Source organism: Thalassophryne amazonica, chromosome 18 (assembly GCF_902500255.1).
Source record: "Thalassophryne amazonica chromosome 18, fThaAma1.1, whole genome shotgun sequence".
NCBI classification, from domain to species: Eukaryota; Metazoa; Chordata; class Actinopteri; order Batrachoidiformes; family Batrachoididae; genus Thalassophryne; species Thalassophryne amazonica.
In genome coordinates this window covers 17,348,729-17,366,134 of record NC_047120.1, presented here as the reverse complement: position 1 = coordinate 17,366,134, position 17,406 = coordinate 17,348,729, and the positions used below count along the sequence as shown (strand labels likewise).

General features: G+C 38.8%; 1 protein-coding gene across 1 annotated transcript in view; it reads right to left on the bottom strand.

Moving 5' to 3' along the window:
* nploc4 (NPL4 homolog, ubiquitin recognition factor) overlaps positions 1-17,406 on the bottom strand; it is a 61,518-nt gene that overhangs the window by 35,341 nt on the left and 8,771 nt on the right. The window contains exons 3-7 of the mRNA XM_034193782.1: positions 14,271-14,380; positions 8,922-9,146; positions 3,992-4,040; positions 3,786-3,880; positions 3,582-3,705 (exon numbers count right to left, since the gene is read on the bottom strand). Coding sequence (XP_034049673.1) covers positions 3,582-3,705; positions 3,786-3,880; positions 3,992-4,040; positions 8,922-9,146; positions 14,271-14,380 — 603 coding nt within the window. The remainder of the gene's footprint in view (positions 1-3,581; positions 3,706-3,785; positions 3,881-3,991; positions 4,041-8,921; positions 9,147-14,270; positions 14,381-17,406) is intronic.

Below are 17,406 nucleotides of genomic sequence, written 5' to 3'. Positions count from 1 at the left end.
CCACAATCAGATTTAGGGACTGGTACCAAAATAACTGACCCGTCCTGTACCGGTTTTTGCCACCTTTGGCTTGGGATACCAAAATAATGGAACGATAACAGAAGGGAGGAACTAAACAACTGCTGTCCACTGAATGGCTCACAGCAACATTGGAACATGCCATCACCCTGTGACAGCTTACGCACTATACAGAATCCTGACAAAAACAGTGTATATGATGCATTTTAAATACACACACAACAAAGATAAGATTTGTAATGTGGTCAAATTTCACAAATTGACAGTAGTTGATGTAATAGTTAGCTGATCTGGAATTGTTCTATATATCTAGTCAATAATGACTAATATTTATTGCTGCAGAAGCCAAAAGAAAAATGAGGTTTAAAATTAGTATTGTGCTAAAATTCACATGAACAGCAGATATCGATACGACAATGAGCTTCTGTGGCGACACAATCAGTCAAACTTTACCAATGATAAGGATATGGCGAGCTGTCCCCGATTCAGTGCTAATGAAATGGTGCCTCATAACAGACTCAGAGTCTAATAAAGCACAGTCCAATTGTACAGACTGTACAGATTTTCAGCTGCAACAGATGTTTTCACATGCTTAAAACTGACAAACAGTACTGACAATACTACCAACAGAGTAGAAAAACTAGTTCAGTCACATTACCAGAATTTTAGAATTGACCTGATCCTAAAGTACTGGTTCGCTTGACATCTTTACCCTTCATCAATGTTTCTCACCCTTTTCTTTTCATCTACTAATGTTTCGATGTTCTGTTTCTTGGGCCAAATTGCCACAAATCACCATGTGATTGAGCAGCAACTGCTTCTGTGGAGTAAACTGGCAGTTGTGAGGACCACGATTTACAAGGGGCATCAAAATTGATTCAATATGTGAACATTTGTGGAAACGTGGCCAAATGACATACCTGCATAATACTAGAAGGTGGACAGAAACATCCAGGACCAAATACACAGTATAATTCTTTTCACCCAATCTAACATGCTGTAAGCTGCAAAAAACACTTCAGCATCTTTTGACTTAATGACTTTAAAAAAAAAATAACCACTGCATCAGTGTACGGGCTTCCTGTAAGATTTTGTATTGTAGCACATCAACATTTACATCGCTTGATCTTCAAAAATGTCATGTTCACATACACCATGGATTAAAGCAATACATTTTGATCTGACAAATTTTTTCCTGGCAAAAATCAATGCCAGCAATTCCCTAAAATGTGGCATAGAGGGGGCACACACTCTTTTTGCCCCAATAAATACAATAAACACATTATACAGCATACAAATCTATTCTAAATAGCCTCTAAGGTGAGACAGACATAGCATAAAAAGAATGCAAAACTTGAACATGAAGGTACATAAAAGGGTGGTGGGGGCGGGGTGTAGTCTTGATTCTGGGGGGTCTGAGGGTGCCCCCCCAAGAACATTTTTTATTGACCAAGTCAAATTTTGTGTATTCTGGTGAATTTTAATGGGTATGAAGCCCCCCGAAACAAATAAAACTCACTTCAAACTATGGGGGTCTGGAGGATCTCCCACAGAATTTTTTTTTTTTAAAACAGCAAGTCAAATTTTGTATATTCTGGTGAATTTTAATGGGTATGAAGCCCCCTGAAACAAAGAAAACTCACTTCAAACTGTCAAGTAAAAACACACTATTGATTATGGGGTGTCTGGGGTGCTCCCTCAGAAATTTTTTAAAAGAACAAGTCAAATTTTGTATATTCTGGTGAATTTTAATGGGTATGAAGTCCTCTGAAACAAAGAAAACTCACTTCAAACTGTCAAGTAAAAATTCTTTGTCTTCTGTAGTATTTGATCTGTTCCAATCCGGTAAATGCACCAAATGGGTGCTGTGTTACTGGCTGTACAGTCAATAAAATACAAAATTAGGGCCTAAAGCAACTGACAATGTTGTTCTGCTGTGCACAAAGTAACACTGTCACCAGTTTTGAAAACGCATGCGCATTGAGAAACTCAAAACTGGCTTATTCACATTTAATCTGTAAAATGCTCTCACTCCTAAAACAAACTGGGGCTGCAACTAACGATTATTTTAGTAATTGATTATTTTTTTTTTTGTTTTGTTTTTTTACTTACATGTGAGTTTTGCCATTAGTTCTTGAAGTGAGTTATTAAAAGGCCTTTATCACGCAACATCAACGTTTGAGCTTGTAATAAAGTTATGATGTTATATTCTTGTCAAAAACATACCTGGAGTAGTGTTTTGTTTTAGTGTGCGCATACATACCTCACCGACACACCAGAGATTTCCATGAGGCTTCATCCGATTATGAGCATTTTTAGATGCCTACAGCAACTATCTCAACCACTGACAACATATTACAGCAAGAGGCCACAAAAGTATTTTAAAGGCCTGACTAAAGTGTAATATAGACACAAATGTGCAGTTTACTGCATTTTATTTTTTCTTGTGTAAAAATACAGCTTAGATGTGGTTTGACCAAAACAAATTGTCATTAAACTTAAAGAGTTGTATATAATTCCTGTTTTACATTACTTAGTCCACATTTCATTTTATTTTACCTTATGTTTATATTAGTTGTGCATATACTCTGAATAATTTACCGTTAAATTTCACTGTCTTTTATTTGGCTAAAAATTACTCGCACCACGGAAAGCACCTTTTTGGAGTTGCACTCAAATCTTGTTGTAATGCAAATTACAATGACAATAAAGGCGATTCTGATTCTTCTGATTATTATTATTAATATATAAATAAAAATAAATAAATAAATTACCATTCATAATACATTTGACTCTTTTACGACCACAAAATCTAAGCCATTAATTATTTATTATACAGAAAACATGCACACAAACTGTGCTGAGATGCGAACAGCTTAATGCTAACTTTAACATTGAAAAGACATGCTAACGCTTTAGCATCGGTCCCGTTTTTAAGTTATAAAATACATCTATCAACTGTTTCAGAAGACCATAACAGGTCGGTTTAATATATAAAAGGTAAATATTACTCACAGACATATGCTCGTTAGGGTTTTAGCAGGGGAAAATTAAGATAAAGTGACAAACCACAGAAGCAGAATCGGATCATTGCTTCATTGGTTCAAAGCAAAGCCACACCTCGCTCTACTTGGGGAGTGTCTGCCAATGTTCCCACGAAGACAGGGAGAAGAAAGACCGTGGCTCATGGCAAGCAGGAAACAGAGCGGAGAGGAGGATTCACACAGTCCCTTCCTCTGCAGTCCATGCTGAGATTGCTGCTGCTTTGATTAGCGCAGAATGGGATGTTGCTTTGACAGTGAGAGTATCATATTTCGGCCACAAAATACGCATGACATCACATGCGCACGCGTATGTGTGGTTAAATTTTCCAAATGACGGAAATCCGTCGTGGTGACCGAGAACTTTAACCCATGACATACACCCTTCATAAATGAGACTCTTCCGTGACAAACAGTCCTCAACCATGACTGATTTTCATTGCTTATGTCCACCCTACATGACTTGAGGAATTCCCCAACCTTGATTGTGAACGAGCTTTTGTACCAAATGTGAAAACAAACCTGTCGGTTCAGTGTGATTGCACTGGGTTGGCACTTTGTGCAAATCCCATCTGGCCAAGGAGGGTGGCCCTCACAGCCTGACTTGATCTTACAGCTAATGTTCTCTAGGGCTGCAAACTTCCCTCTGCAGGAGAATGAGTATGCATTAATAATTTCACAAAGGAATTTCCACTGTTTAAATTACAAACTGATGGTGCTTCTCACTTATCAGGTCCACCGGTGAGCTTGCGAAGGTATGCATGGAATGACATGTGCTTGACTGGCGGGTCGAGATGATTCAGGTAGTCCTCATCAAAAGGCTGACAAAGAATGAAAACAAAGCTTTACTAAGTAACAGGATAAACCATTTACACAGAATTGATGTCGGTTTTATCATCATCGAAAACAAAAGCAAAGGCAAACTGCCTAACCTCTAATGGAACACAGTGTACACATTTCCCAAGTGCACCATGGCGACATCTGCAACAAGATAAAGGGATGAATGAGCTCAAACATTTGACTTTGGCTGGACAAAATGGCCTAAAATTTACATCAACATACAGGCTACTGAAAGGGTAAAGCTCTGATGTGACAACTGTGTGGCAGCCATCACTGCACTCTTACAGGAGATTCATGAAGGAAGGAAGTAGAGATTGTAGATATTTTGTAAAACTTGTAGAGAAATGGTGCAATCTGACATGTTATTTGGACCATTTTTTGAAACTGTGCATGATCAATTTTTGTATCATTATTTTCCAGATAACACACTTGTTTGTGGAACCTGAACACGACCAGCAGAACTGGTACCATTATCATTATCATCATCACGATCACCATCATCTGACGATTATGATGAGTTTTGTCATTACCCATTGGTTCAAATGCGCCATGTGATATAAAGGTGCACTCTGACTGACTATCGGTTCAGCTCAAGGAAGGACAGAGGACAAATTTCATTGAATGTATTATCTACGCACAATGACAATAAACACCCTTATTATCATTATTATTATGTCTGCTACCAGAATCTGCAACAGTGTTTATTGTGTATACGTTTTGATTACATCTTAATTTCATGTTCAAAACAATAGGGTTCTCAATCTTGCTGGGACTCTGAAAAAAGCTGCGGGACACAGCCCCGCTGGGTTCCTCGGACCCCTAAGTATTGTCTGCATCACCGCATCAGACAGCACTTGGGGGGGGGGGGGGGGGAGAGATCATGCATTACAGCTGCCTCCGCACACCCAGGAAAAATGAAGCTGAGTCAACGTCACTAAAAGGAGCAGACAATTCAAAATGAAACATTTAACGGCTTTACGGCTTTGACACTTAAATAAAACTGATCTGACACCGCTCTGTGATGTGAAGCAAAGCTTTATAACAGTCGGACTTTACTAATGTACACTTCAAATACAGAGCTACAAATCAGTTTCTGCTACAGTGGACTGATTTAATGGAGAGCAATAATAAATAGACAGAAATCAATCTGTAAACAGAGATAAGAGTATGTGCAGTCCTTCTTGACTCAGCGGGGTTTGTCCATGGAGCCACCAACTGCCAATGAGGTTCACGAGTCTTGAACCTAGAGGCAAAGTCAAGTCTCAAGTCTCTGAGGTAGAATTGCAACTGTTTTTGCGACTCGAGCCAAGTCTCAAACACAAGTCTCCATGTCTGGTCTGTAGATAGCTTCTAGTGCCTCTTCAGAACCAAAATAAGAATCCATGTCATTATATTCACGTGAAAGTTTCAATGCATTATTACTGAGAATTTTTACCATTTTACTTACTGCGTTATTAAAATGCACCCCCCCTCCCCACCCAAAACTTTTCTCATCCCACCCATAGAAACCTTTATTCACATTGTTGCTTTATTTTGGGAGGGCATAAGTAGGGATGGGTATTGGTAAGGTTTTAATCGATATCGATGTCATTATCGATTCCGCTCACTGATCATATTCCTTATCGATTCCCTTATAAATACCTCCTATCAATTTTCTGTGTACTAAAAGTAGGCTTTACAGGTTTTCTATGTAAACAACATTTTGACTGTTAAAGTAAAATAATATGAAATTGGTCACTGGATCCTTGATCTGTGGACATAAATAGAAATAATCCAAATCTGGAGTTTTTCTCAAAAGCATTTCCTTTCAGACACTGACACAAATTTAACTGAATAGCCTCTGAGCTGAGCTCTTGCATACGGGTGCACTGCACATCAACATCAATGTAATTCATGAAGAACGCAGGACATGTCATTTTGGGAGGGGAAAAAAACGTTTTAGTCTGTTGTAGTTTGTTGTCTTTATTACAACGTTTGGAAAAAGGTGTCATTCGATTTAAACCAGTGATTTGCCTTGAAGTTATTAATTCCGACCAGATTCTAACTTGACTCAGCAGAGAGCGGCGCTGCATTTGGAGCAAATGGAACGGAGGAAAATTCTAATTTCTTGCCCGCAACAAGACAAGAGTTCCAGTTGGTGACTTTAAGCCTCACAAAAGTGACTCGCGATTGACATCTTTAAATGGCTTTGACAGCGGTTAAGAAGTGGACTTGCCGCTTCTGAAAAGCAGTGAAGCAGAGAACCAACGAAGCAGCGGGTCGGAGCACTGCTTCGTTGCTTCAAGCACAGCCACTGCAATCAACATAAAGAAATGATAATTTTCCTGACAAATCACCGAAGGACCAATAAGGGAATTGTTAAGCAAAAACGACACTGATATCGTGGATCAAATAATTTCTTAACGATTCTCGAAAAGAACCGGTTTTTGATACCCAACCCCAGGCATAAGTGAAATGGTTTTAAACCTCTTTCTGTAAAGTTTGAATGTCATTAATGGCTTTAATCATTCAGAAAGGAAACAACTAATTCTGACATTAACGCACTTTATTTTATCAATGTTGACTCAGTGAATCTGAAACAATCAGTGGTTTGCATTTGAAAACTTTATTGAAGAACTGTTAGAACTGTCTGAAATGCATAAAAACACGCTGAATAGAGTCAGTCTACTGAAGACTTAAATGCATCAAAAATTCTGAGTACCATACTTTCCGGAGTATAGAGGATAAGTCGCATTTACCCCTTCATGCAGCAATTAGCAAAATTTATTTAACTGGCACAGTATTTATTTGTAAAGCATACACTGTGTTAAGGTACACAGCTCATGAGCTAATTAATATAACTATACCAGGCACAATGTGAGTAAAATGTTTTTTAAGCCACTGAACAGATGATCAAGTGACGTAAATGCACATCACAATTTTTATTTATTCATTGTACAAACACTGCTTCTAGGGATGTCCCGATCAGGTTTTTTGGCCCCGATTCGATTCCGAGTCATCTGATTTTGAGTATCTGCCAATACCGAGTCCCAATCCGATACTTTAAAAAACTGAATGAACAATGAACAAATGCTAAATATATAATATTTTCATTTTAATCACCTTATGTTATGATTTATCACTTAAACAGTGCACTTCTCCTTGAGGTAGCTTGAACAATCAAGTAATAATCTACCAGACTTAAAAATGTACAAATTTCCATGTTATTTTATTTGTCTAAAAATAAATGTCAAGGGTTCTTTATGTTAAACAAGAAGTTATCTAATCTGAAATAACAGGTGGTTTTAATTTACAGATGAAAGGTTTCTAAAGAACCATTTATTGATTTAGCTATTTTAATTACAAGTGTTCTAAACTTTTTTAAACAGTAATCAGAAATTTTGAAGAAACAAACAACAACAACAGAAAACATTTCCAAGGATTTTTCTTCAGAAAACTGCTCTATAAATGAGCAGATCAGTGACACGTTTCTGTTTTGTACAGATCAGTGGTTTCTGCACCGATCTGTTTTGTACAGATCAGGGGTTTCTGCCACTGACAGCGCGAAGCTACGTCACAGCTCAGAGCATTGAAAATCGGATCGGGTTGAACTTGTGGTTTTTTCTTTTGTTTAATAATAATAATAATAATAAAAAAGATTGGGTTGAACTTTGACCACGGCAATGCGCTCTCCCGTCAGAAGTGTCGCTTTAGTTCGGCTTTTGACGCAACGCTTCTGACGCCTCTAAAAAGCAACACGTCTCATTGAAAATAATGCTTTTTAGACCGATGCTTGACGCCTCTGACGTGTCCGACGCATGAAAGGCCCATTAATCTGCAATAATGAGCTTGAAATAGCGCTGATCAAAATAATGAGGATAAAATCTATATCGGATTCCTGATCGGGATGCAACGTCCGATTTCGATCAAGTCTGAAATCACGTGATCGGGCCCGATTTCCGATCATGTGATCGGATCAGGACATCCCTAACTGCTTCAATGGTCAGAAGCTTTATTGTAACAAGTGCAAAACACCACTGAACACAAGGTAAACGTGCAACACATTTAAACATTCTTCCGTAGTACATTGTTAAAGATAATTCAGTTTTTGCACAGAACTCTTAAAAGAGCTGCCTTTGTATTTTCACATTGTCCAAATAAATTTTCTAACAGACTGAATAATAATTTAAAAAACACTGTATTTCCACTATTTATGAAAAATGTGCTCTACCAGCTGAAGAAAAAGTTATTGCTTAAGAACAAATAATGTTTTTCTTTCTTCTTCCTCCTCTTCAACACTACGCCTTTAAAAAGAGAAGAAGAAGGAGGCAGCCTCTGCTATTATATTAGCCTAAGTGTTTGGGACAACTTCATTTTGTAATTGGACAAAAGACTGGATTTTATCTGAGTCTCTGTACATAGCTAAGATTCAGGACCTCTCAAATTAGTTGTTAAAAAAAAGAAAAAGCAATGTATACTCCAGAAAAGACAATAAATATTACGATGGAATAATATAGATCCAGAGACTATACATCAATTGTATAGTATATGTATTTGCAAAAACAATGCGTTTCAAATTTGTGGGAGGAATCTAGTGCATATTTGAGAATTACATAATTGCAACGTATGCCATGATGCATCAGGTAGGCAAGCCTTTCTTGATATCTTGGATACATTTTTTTTTTAATGTACTCTCCATGAAAACTGGACACAGTTGCGTACCACCATCAAGCCTGCTCCGGGCTGCTCAGATGGAACTCACAAATGACAAACACGACTCCTCCGAACAAACTCTCAGTCCATCATTATTTCCTTCCATTCATGTCTGCTTCAAACTGAGACAATAGATCTCCAATATATAAAAACTGCACACACTGCTGAATAAAACTAGCGCTACATTCATTCCACCCTCGTCTTTAAGTAGTTGAGTAAGAATTATATCAGTCCTGTAGTTTAAAATTCAATTTTCATACATTATAAAAGTGATTAGTTTTATTTTATTCTCATCCTGATTATATACAGCATGTGTTGTTTCATACTTACAGCTGTGGATCTCTGTTCCTGTAGATTTTGCCATCTTGCTTGGCCAGATACTGATCAATCTCATCTTCTTGAACTTGGGGTATTGAGTAGGAACGAGGAATTGAAGATGAAGAAGAAGAAGAGGGGGTTGGTAGTGATGAAGATGAGTGTGGGGTGGCCATGTCCATTACCTCCCCAGGTGACACCGAGGATCCGGCAGGAAACAGAAACAACATGTCTCCATGCCTGTAAGAGGGGGAAAAAAAAAAAAAAAAAAAAAAGAGGAGGGAGAGAGTGGTTTGGGGGGGGGGGGGGGGGGGGGGGGGAAGAAGAATTAAGACGACTGACAGAACACCTAAAGTGCAAAGACAGCCACAGACTGTGTCCACATATAGACAGGTTATTTGAACCAAGTGCAATTTTAAAAACAGTCTAATCTAAATGTTCTCAATTGGAAGTCTGTTTCCTGGGACCTCACTGATTAACGTGTGTGTAGAAAAGTTTCTAAATGCTGTTGTGTGAACAAAATACAGTGATATGATATGAGTAGCCCTTCAAACAAACAAACAAAAAAATTTTTTTTTTCGTGATGCCGTAGCTGCCGAACCTAGTGGGGAGTCTGGGAGACCTTTGAAATATAACATGCAGGTTGATGCCATCAATAAGCTAAATGACTTGCTCATTTTAGTCATAAACCGTATATTTTCTAATATTGTCAAGATTACAGAACTATAATACACAATCTGTCACATGTATTAGAATATGGTGTTATTACTATTTCATAAAACCACATATTCACATTGGTCAGTTACTGTTCTCTCTCTACATTTATCTAAACATTCAATTCAGCAATTTGTGCTTTTATAACAACTGACAGTGTCTTAACGTGAACAAAAATAAAAATTTGATACAAGTAAAGCTGCACCTACTGTTCATTAAGTCACCAATATCACCTTTTCAGAACATTTTCATCAATATTTATCAATCAGGCAGATGTCATTTGTGCATACGTCGGTAAGCATCAGCTGTTGATAAAGACATGTTCTAAGGCACATGCACATTCATGGTCATTTGCATTTAGAAACTTCCTCAATTAACCATATATATGGTAACAAAACATCTGCTGTTGCTCGTGTTCATCACAGAATAACGGCCAAGAGCAAAGATAATCAACTTTTGTGAAAGGGTGATCAATGTGTTTGTGTGTGGTCACGAGTGAGACAAAGTTTGAAAAATAAATACAATAAAACTGCCACTAGGTGGGGACGATGCAACCAGTAGTAGTCTTGAAGCCTTGCTATGTGTACCAACCAACCATTGACATGTCATGTTTCTAAATTGTGTTTAATCTGCCTCAGTAGATTAGACAGACCTCCTCTCTTCCGCTTTTAAATATCTTTTGAAAACCCATCTATTTTCCTTGGCCTTAGCAACTTGAGACATTGACTTCATTCTTTTATTTGATTTTATTGTTTTATTGTATGGTTACTATTTTTATTCATGTTTTATGGCTTAATTATTTTAGTTGTAAATTATTTACAATTTTATGTGAACTATGCCTTTTATGATTATTTTTATTTTCTGTACAGCACTTTGGTCCAGTGTTGTTTAAAGTGCTTAATAAAAAGTTGACGGGTTGTGGCATTTAAAAACTTCAGACATGGACAGCAACATTCTGCTTTACGCAATCAGCAGTGACAATACTTTTGGACTTACCAACATCACATATTTATCTAATAGATTACAATTTGTTCATGTAAATGGGGAATCTTCTTCACAGACTAAGGTTAATTATGGAGTTCCACAAGGTTCTGTCCTAGGACCAATTTTATTCACTTTATACATGTTTCCCTTAGGCAGTATTATTAGACAGCATTGCTTAAATTTTCATTGTTACACAGATGGTACCCAGCTTTATCTATCCATGAAGCCAGAGGACACACACCAATTAGCTAAACTGCAGGATTGTCTTACAGACAAAGACATGGATGACCTCTAATTTCCTGCTTTTAAACTCAGATAAAACTGAAGTTATTGTACTTGGCCCCACAAATCTTAGAAACATGGTGTCTAACCAGATCCTTACTCTGGATGGCATTACCCTGACTTCTAGTAATAGTGTGAGAAATCTTGGAGTCATTTTTGATCAGGATATGTCATTCAATACGCATATTAAACAAATATGTAGGACTGCTTTTTTGCATTTGCGCAATATCTCTAAAATTAGAAAGGTCTTATCTCAGAGTGATGCTGAAAAACTAATTCATGCATTTATTTCCTCTAGGCTGGACTATTGTAATTCATTATTATCAGGTTGTCCTAAAAGGTCCCTGAAAAGCCTTCAGTTAATTCAAAATGCTGCAGCTAGAGTACTGACAGGGACTAGAAAGAGAGAGCATATCTCACCCATATTAGCCTCTCTTCATTGGCTTCCTGTTAATTCTAGAATAGAATTTAAAATTCTTCTTCTTACTTATAAGGTTTTGAATAATCAGGTCCCATCTTGTCTTAGGGACCTCATAGTACCATATCACCCCAATACAGCGCTTCGCTCTCAGACTGCAGGCTTACTTGTAGTTCCTAGGGTTTGTAAGAGTAGAATGGGAGGCTTTCAGCTTTCAGGCTCCTCTCCTGTGGAACCAGCTCCCAATTCAGATCAGGGAGACAGACACCCTCTCTACTTTTAAGATTAGGCTTAAAACTTTCCTTTTTGCTAAAGCTTATAGTTAGGGCTGGATCAGGTGACCCTGAACCATCCCTTAGTTATGCTGCTATAGACTTAGACTGCTGGGGGGGTTCCCATGATCCACTGAGTGTTTCTTTCTCTTTTTGCTCTGTATGCACCACTCTGCATTTAATCATTAGTGATTGATCTCTGCTCTCTTCCACAGCATGTCTTTTTCCTGGTTCTCTCCCTCAGCCCCAACCAGTCCCAGCAGAAGACTGCCCTTCCCTGAGCCTGGTTCTGCTGGAGGTTTCTTCCTGTTAAAAGGGAGTTTTTCCTTCCCACTGTCGGCAAGTGCTTGCTCACAGGGGGTCGCTTTGACCGTTGGGGTTTTTCCGTAATTATTGTATGGCCTTGCCTTACAATATAAAGCACCTTGGGGCAGCTGTTTGTTGTGATTTGGCGCTATATAAATAAAATTGATTTGATTTGATATCCGTTTTTAACTCAACATAATTACTAATTATGTGGTTTTTAATTTGAGGAAATAAACATCCTATGTGGATGAGGTTGCATGCTGTGACGGCACAAATGCTTTCTAGTTGCCGCTTCCCTGTTCTACCACTAGAACCTGTCTGTACGCATGGTCAGAACTGTGCATATATTGAAACATGTTTTCTAAGTCCAAGTCAATACATTCTTCTTTGTGTATTAATGTTTGTGTATGTAACTGTTCATACACAAATCTGTGTGTATGAACAGTTGATAAATGAAGCCCCTGGAGTTGGCATTTACTGAAGTGATGGAAGACTAATTCATACAAACATTCCCTTAAAGTTGTCATGATTAAAAATGTGCCTAACATTTCTGTTAATTTGAGCTGAACACCAGAACATCATTAGGTGAATATTTAAAGCCAATGCCTAAATCTAGCTGATACATCAAAATATATTCAATAACAGGGGCATTAAAGAAATTCCTCTACATTGAAGCATCAACACATAAATTCTGTTCAATGATCTGAAACTGTAAGCAGAAAGCTAGACTGCAAATAATCATAAACAGTGGCAAACTGTGAAATTTATATCAATAATACAGGGCTTGAAAGCTACGTACATCTGGAAGTGGATAAAATAATAAGATGGGTATCACAGTGAATTTGTTTTACAAGATCAAGTGTGAGGAGATATTTTTAAAATTATTTTTCAAATCGATAATTTTGTGCATCTGTGTGGAGCGCACGGACGTCTCAGTGGCTACTTGTCCCACGAGTACATGCTTCAAAAGCTTAAAGGCCTGGTCACACTGCACTTAAAGGGCAACGAAGCCCGAACGAAACAAGAAATCTGGACTTTTGTTGGTATCATTTAACCTTTGCGCAGCTTCGTTCCTGCACCTGGCACTTCATCAGGATTTTTAAACTGTCAAAAAATCTGAACGTATGCCGCCGAAAACCTAAATTTATCCGTATTTCGTTTTGCTGTAGTTCTTGACTGTTTTTTTTCTTCATTTGCTTAGTTTCTGTAACGCTAGCGTTTAGTTTGATTTTATTCGACCAGCTGACTGTTTTCATACAGTTCAGAAACCGGTTTGTAAGCGCTGCTGCTGCATTTATGTACGGTCAGAAATTACAGGGCAAACTCAGCTTGTTTGCTTGAATTTTTTTTTTCCATCGGGGGGGGGGGGGGGGGGGGGGGGCGGGACAGCTGCACTGGGCTCAGGCACCTTATATAAACCAGAATTTATTTTTTGTGTGGATACAATTAATTATTTTACCAAAAATAAAATGAAAACCACGCTCCTGCCACAAACTGCTGAATGTGAAACAACAAAAAAGTTATGTAATTTCCGACAGTACATGAAGGCAGCGTCAGCAGCAGCAATCACCTCCTGCGTGCGCTTATTATTTTTTATTAAATATAACAATATGAGTGTAGGAATGACAAGCCAGCCCTTCTGTACATGTGGCAACAAGTAGATGATTCAGATAATTATAGAAGAGCTGTTCTGGAAGGCAGAATTCTTGTTGTGGATCAGCTGCAGCTGGTGTAAATAACCGCACATGGGGAGTCAATGCGCAAAAGGTACGAAAGAGGATTCCCTCTTTTGACAGTTTTCTGTTATAAATCAATATATATAATCAATAATTTAGTAATACAGTGATACAGCAGCCACCACAGCACACCAGTAGTTTTTTTTTTGTTTTGTTTTTTTAAATTGGAGCAAGACGGAGTCAGTCTGAACCAGACAATGTGGATTCTGATGATGAAGGAGATGATCCCTCTGTTGTTCTGGATGAGCAACCACAGCAGGTGGATCCACCAACGTGTGCACAGATCACCACAGTGGGTGAGATCTCGCGCTTCTCTTTGCAGCTTTCCAGGACTCAGGTACTACATAGCTCCGTCCCAGCGGCAAGTCCTGGAACACAGAGCAGGATGCAGACACACACTGCTCCAGCAGTGGCTCCAGGCGCGTTTTGTTTTAAGTGTGGAGATCGTTAGCTTCGGGTTCATTTCCTCTTCCGTACCTTTTGCGCTCTTGATTTGCAGGCTATTCTATGATGGGAAAAAAGCTCATCTGTCCACCTTTTCTCGATGATGTGACTGCTTTTTTTCCTTCGTTCAGGAATCGCTGTATGCCGTGTGACCGGGCCTTAAAGAAGACCACTGCAATCATAGTCTGTTTACTGCATATGTACTTACTTAATCTTGAGTAGGCTGAGGGTCTTGTTCTGAGAAACGATTTCTCCAGTCTTGTTACGATTCAGGTAAACTGAAAACCCGTTGGAACTGAACCCAAACTCTTTGGCCACCTGAAAGGGAAGTAAATGTTTCATGCAGATGAGAAAGATTGAAAGGACCTCCTTCCAATGCCTTTAATACAGATTACTGTAAATTTCTATGAATTTTAAATGTACATCATACATCCATTTATATCAGAAACATCAATACAGCTTTCAAAAAGTAAAATGAGCTCTGTAAGCAAGCTCACAGAATGAATGACCCACTCCCTATTCTGCTATACTAGCTGCTTGATTGTACGACATATCGGTGGTAGTAAAGCTTTTGTGATGAAATACCTAACTCACAAACTGGTCACCTGTGTAGTGACGAGCCCAACAAATGTGGGTGTATATGTATACAACCCATAATCAGAACAATAGTCACCAGGAGATGACATATCCCCCCGCTCCCCCAAACACACCCTTATGCTAAATGTGAATAAAATTGTTCAACTGCTTCTTGAGATATCGCGCGAACAAGGGTGACAATGACAATATCTTGATCATCTCGCTGTGACCTTGAAATTGACCCCAAGGTCACCACAATCGACTGGTGTTGGGGATCACCCAATCACACGCTTATGCTAGATGTGAATAAAATTGTTCCACTGCTTCTTGAGATATCGCGTGAACAAGGGTGACAATGACAATATCTTGATCATCTATCTCGCTGTGACCTTGAAATTGACCCCAAGCTCACTGTAATCGACTGGGGTTGGGGGATCACCAAAGTACACCATTATGCTAAATCAACTGGTTCTTGAGATGTCACACGAACAAGCAATAATGGACATATAAACTGGCGGATATACTGACTGCTATATCCCCCACATTTCAGATGAGAAGGATAAAAAGGTGGGACGTATGGATAATGCAAATAACCCACAGCCATTCTTGCATTTACTTTGTCCTCTATTTCATTTTTGTATGGTCAACTTCATTTCATTTGTTAATATACATTTACACTCACTCACCGGTCACTTTGTTAGATACACCTGCTCAATTACTTGTTAAACACAAATATCTCATCCATCAATCACATGGCGGCAACTCAATACATTTAGGCATCTGGACATGGTGAAGACGACTTGCTGAAGTTCAAACTGAGCATTTTGAGGAAAGGGTATTTAAGTGACTTTGAACGTGGCATAGTTGTTGGTGCCAAACGGGCTGGTCTGAGTATTTCAGAAACTGCCAAGCACAACCATCTCTAGGGTTTACAGAGAATGGTCCAAAAAAGAGAAGATATCCAGTTGTGTGGACGAAAACGCCTTGTTGATGTCACAAGAGAACGGGCAGACTAGTTGAATGGTCAACTGCATAATGCCGTCATGCCAATATGGACCAACATCTCTGACGACTGTTTCCAACACCTTGTTGAATCTAAGCCACGAAGAATTTCGGCAGTTCTGAAGATAAAAGGGGGTCCAACCCAGTACTAGCAAGGTGTACATAATAAAGTGGTCAGTGAGAGTATTCCTACATATAAGACCTGTAACAAACAAAAAAGTTGGGATGCGAAAGCAGTCCATGCTGGACTGTATGACAGGCCACCACTCACTGCATAACCCTAACCAGTTATTATTCAGTATACTTTAATACTTTATACACAGTATACTTTATACACAGATTAACATAAATCAGACATACAATATATATCCCAATAACATATCACCTGCACAAATGTTATGTGAATTACACTAATATGGCTGTTGGCCATATCTCGTCACCAACACCAACTGCTCCGCCAAAGGTGGATCCAGCCATTTATAGGGGCTGAGGGCCCCTCCTGGTTTCTCCAGACACCACCCTGACTGCCTTTTCGTGTCATCGTTTCACTCTCCACTCATTTTGGATTTTAATTTTACTCAGTACTTTTACTAAAAGTATATTTTATATGAGAAATTTACTTTTGATACTTCAGAACAGTAAATATCAGATACTTTAAGATTTTTACTCAAGTAACATTTTTAAAGGAGACTAACTTTTACGGTAAGATACTTGTACTTAGACATGGGCCAATAACTGGTTTAACGGTATACCGTGGTATGAAAAAGCCACAGTATCAAAACCACTAAAATTTTCTGTTTTACCGTCCCTACGGTATGAGCGGGTTATGAGAAATCTTGACAGGCAGAACGGAGGTGGCCACTGCCGCACTTCCCCCTGGCGCGCACCTCTGTCTCTGTTTATAAACAGGCAGCTAACGTTAGCTAGCTCTGCATCATGGGTGAAGGAGGTGAAGCCTGCACTGAACTTTTCTCTTCATCTAAAAGGACCAAGTCGGCTGTATGGGATTACTCTGGCTACTGATTTAATAGAAAAAGTTGCCGGCTTTTTCATTTTATTTCCTGCGGAACAGCCCTTCAAACTGAACTCGGACACGGAGCGATTCGAGATACCTGCAAAGGATTACATGGAAGGATTAAACTTTTTCCCATCTTTGAAACCACAGAGAAGTACAAGCGGTGGACTCGAGTCATACTTGTGGTAGACCAAATTTCTCCCACAAACATGTCAAGAAGGACAAATACATCTATTCCAAGCACTTTGCTGGTGAAGCTGGGCCAAGTATTGAGCATCTGGAGTTCCCGACCTTATTCCAGCCATGTTTCTCCCTAAGTAAGTAAGTAAGCAAGTAAGTCATGTTTTCCACAGGGCAGATGCTACATGTCTAAAAGAGAGACTGTCATTTTGGTATTTTTTCCAATGTTATCAGTTTTATAGTGCTCGTAGCGGTAGACATCGCGTCAATTAGTGCACCCGAATCACGTGCGCTTCATATGTTGTTAAAGCACATTTTAAAACTATGCGTAATACCGTGAAACTGTGGTATTTTTGCCCACGGTTATCATACTGTCCAAATCTCATACTGGCCCATGCCTACTTGTACTTTCACTCAAGTATCACTTTGAGGTACTTTATACAAGACTGGTTACAAGCAAAGCTCAAACTGAAGCGTTAAAGCTAGGACTGTCATGATAATCGATATATTGACTTATTGTTCGATATACAAAGATGAACTTGATCGTTTTGCTAGCCTCGATATATCACCC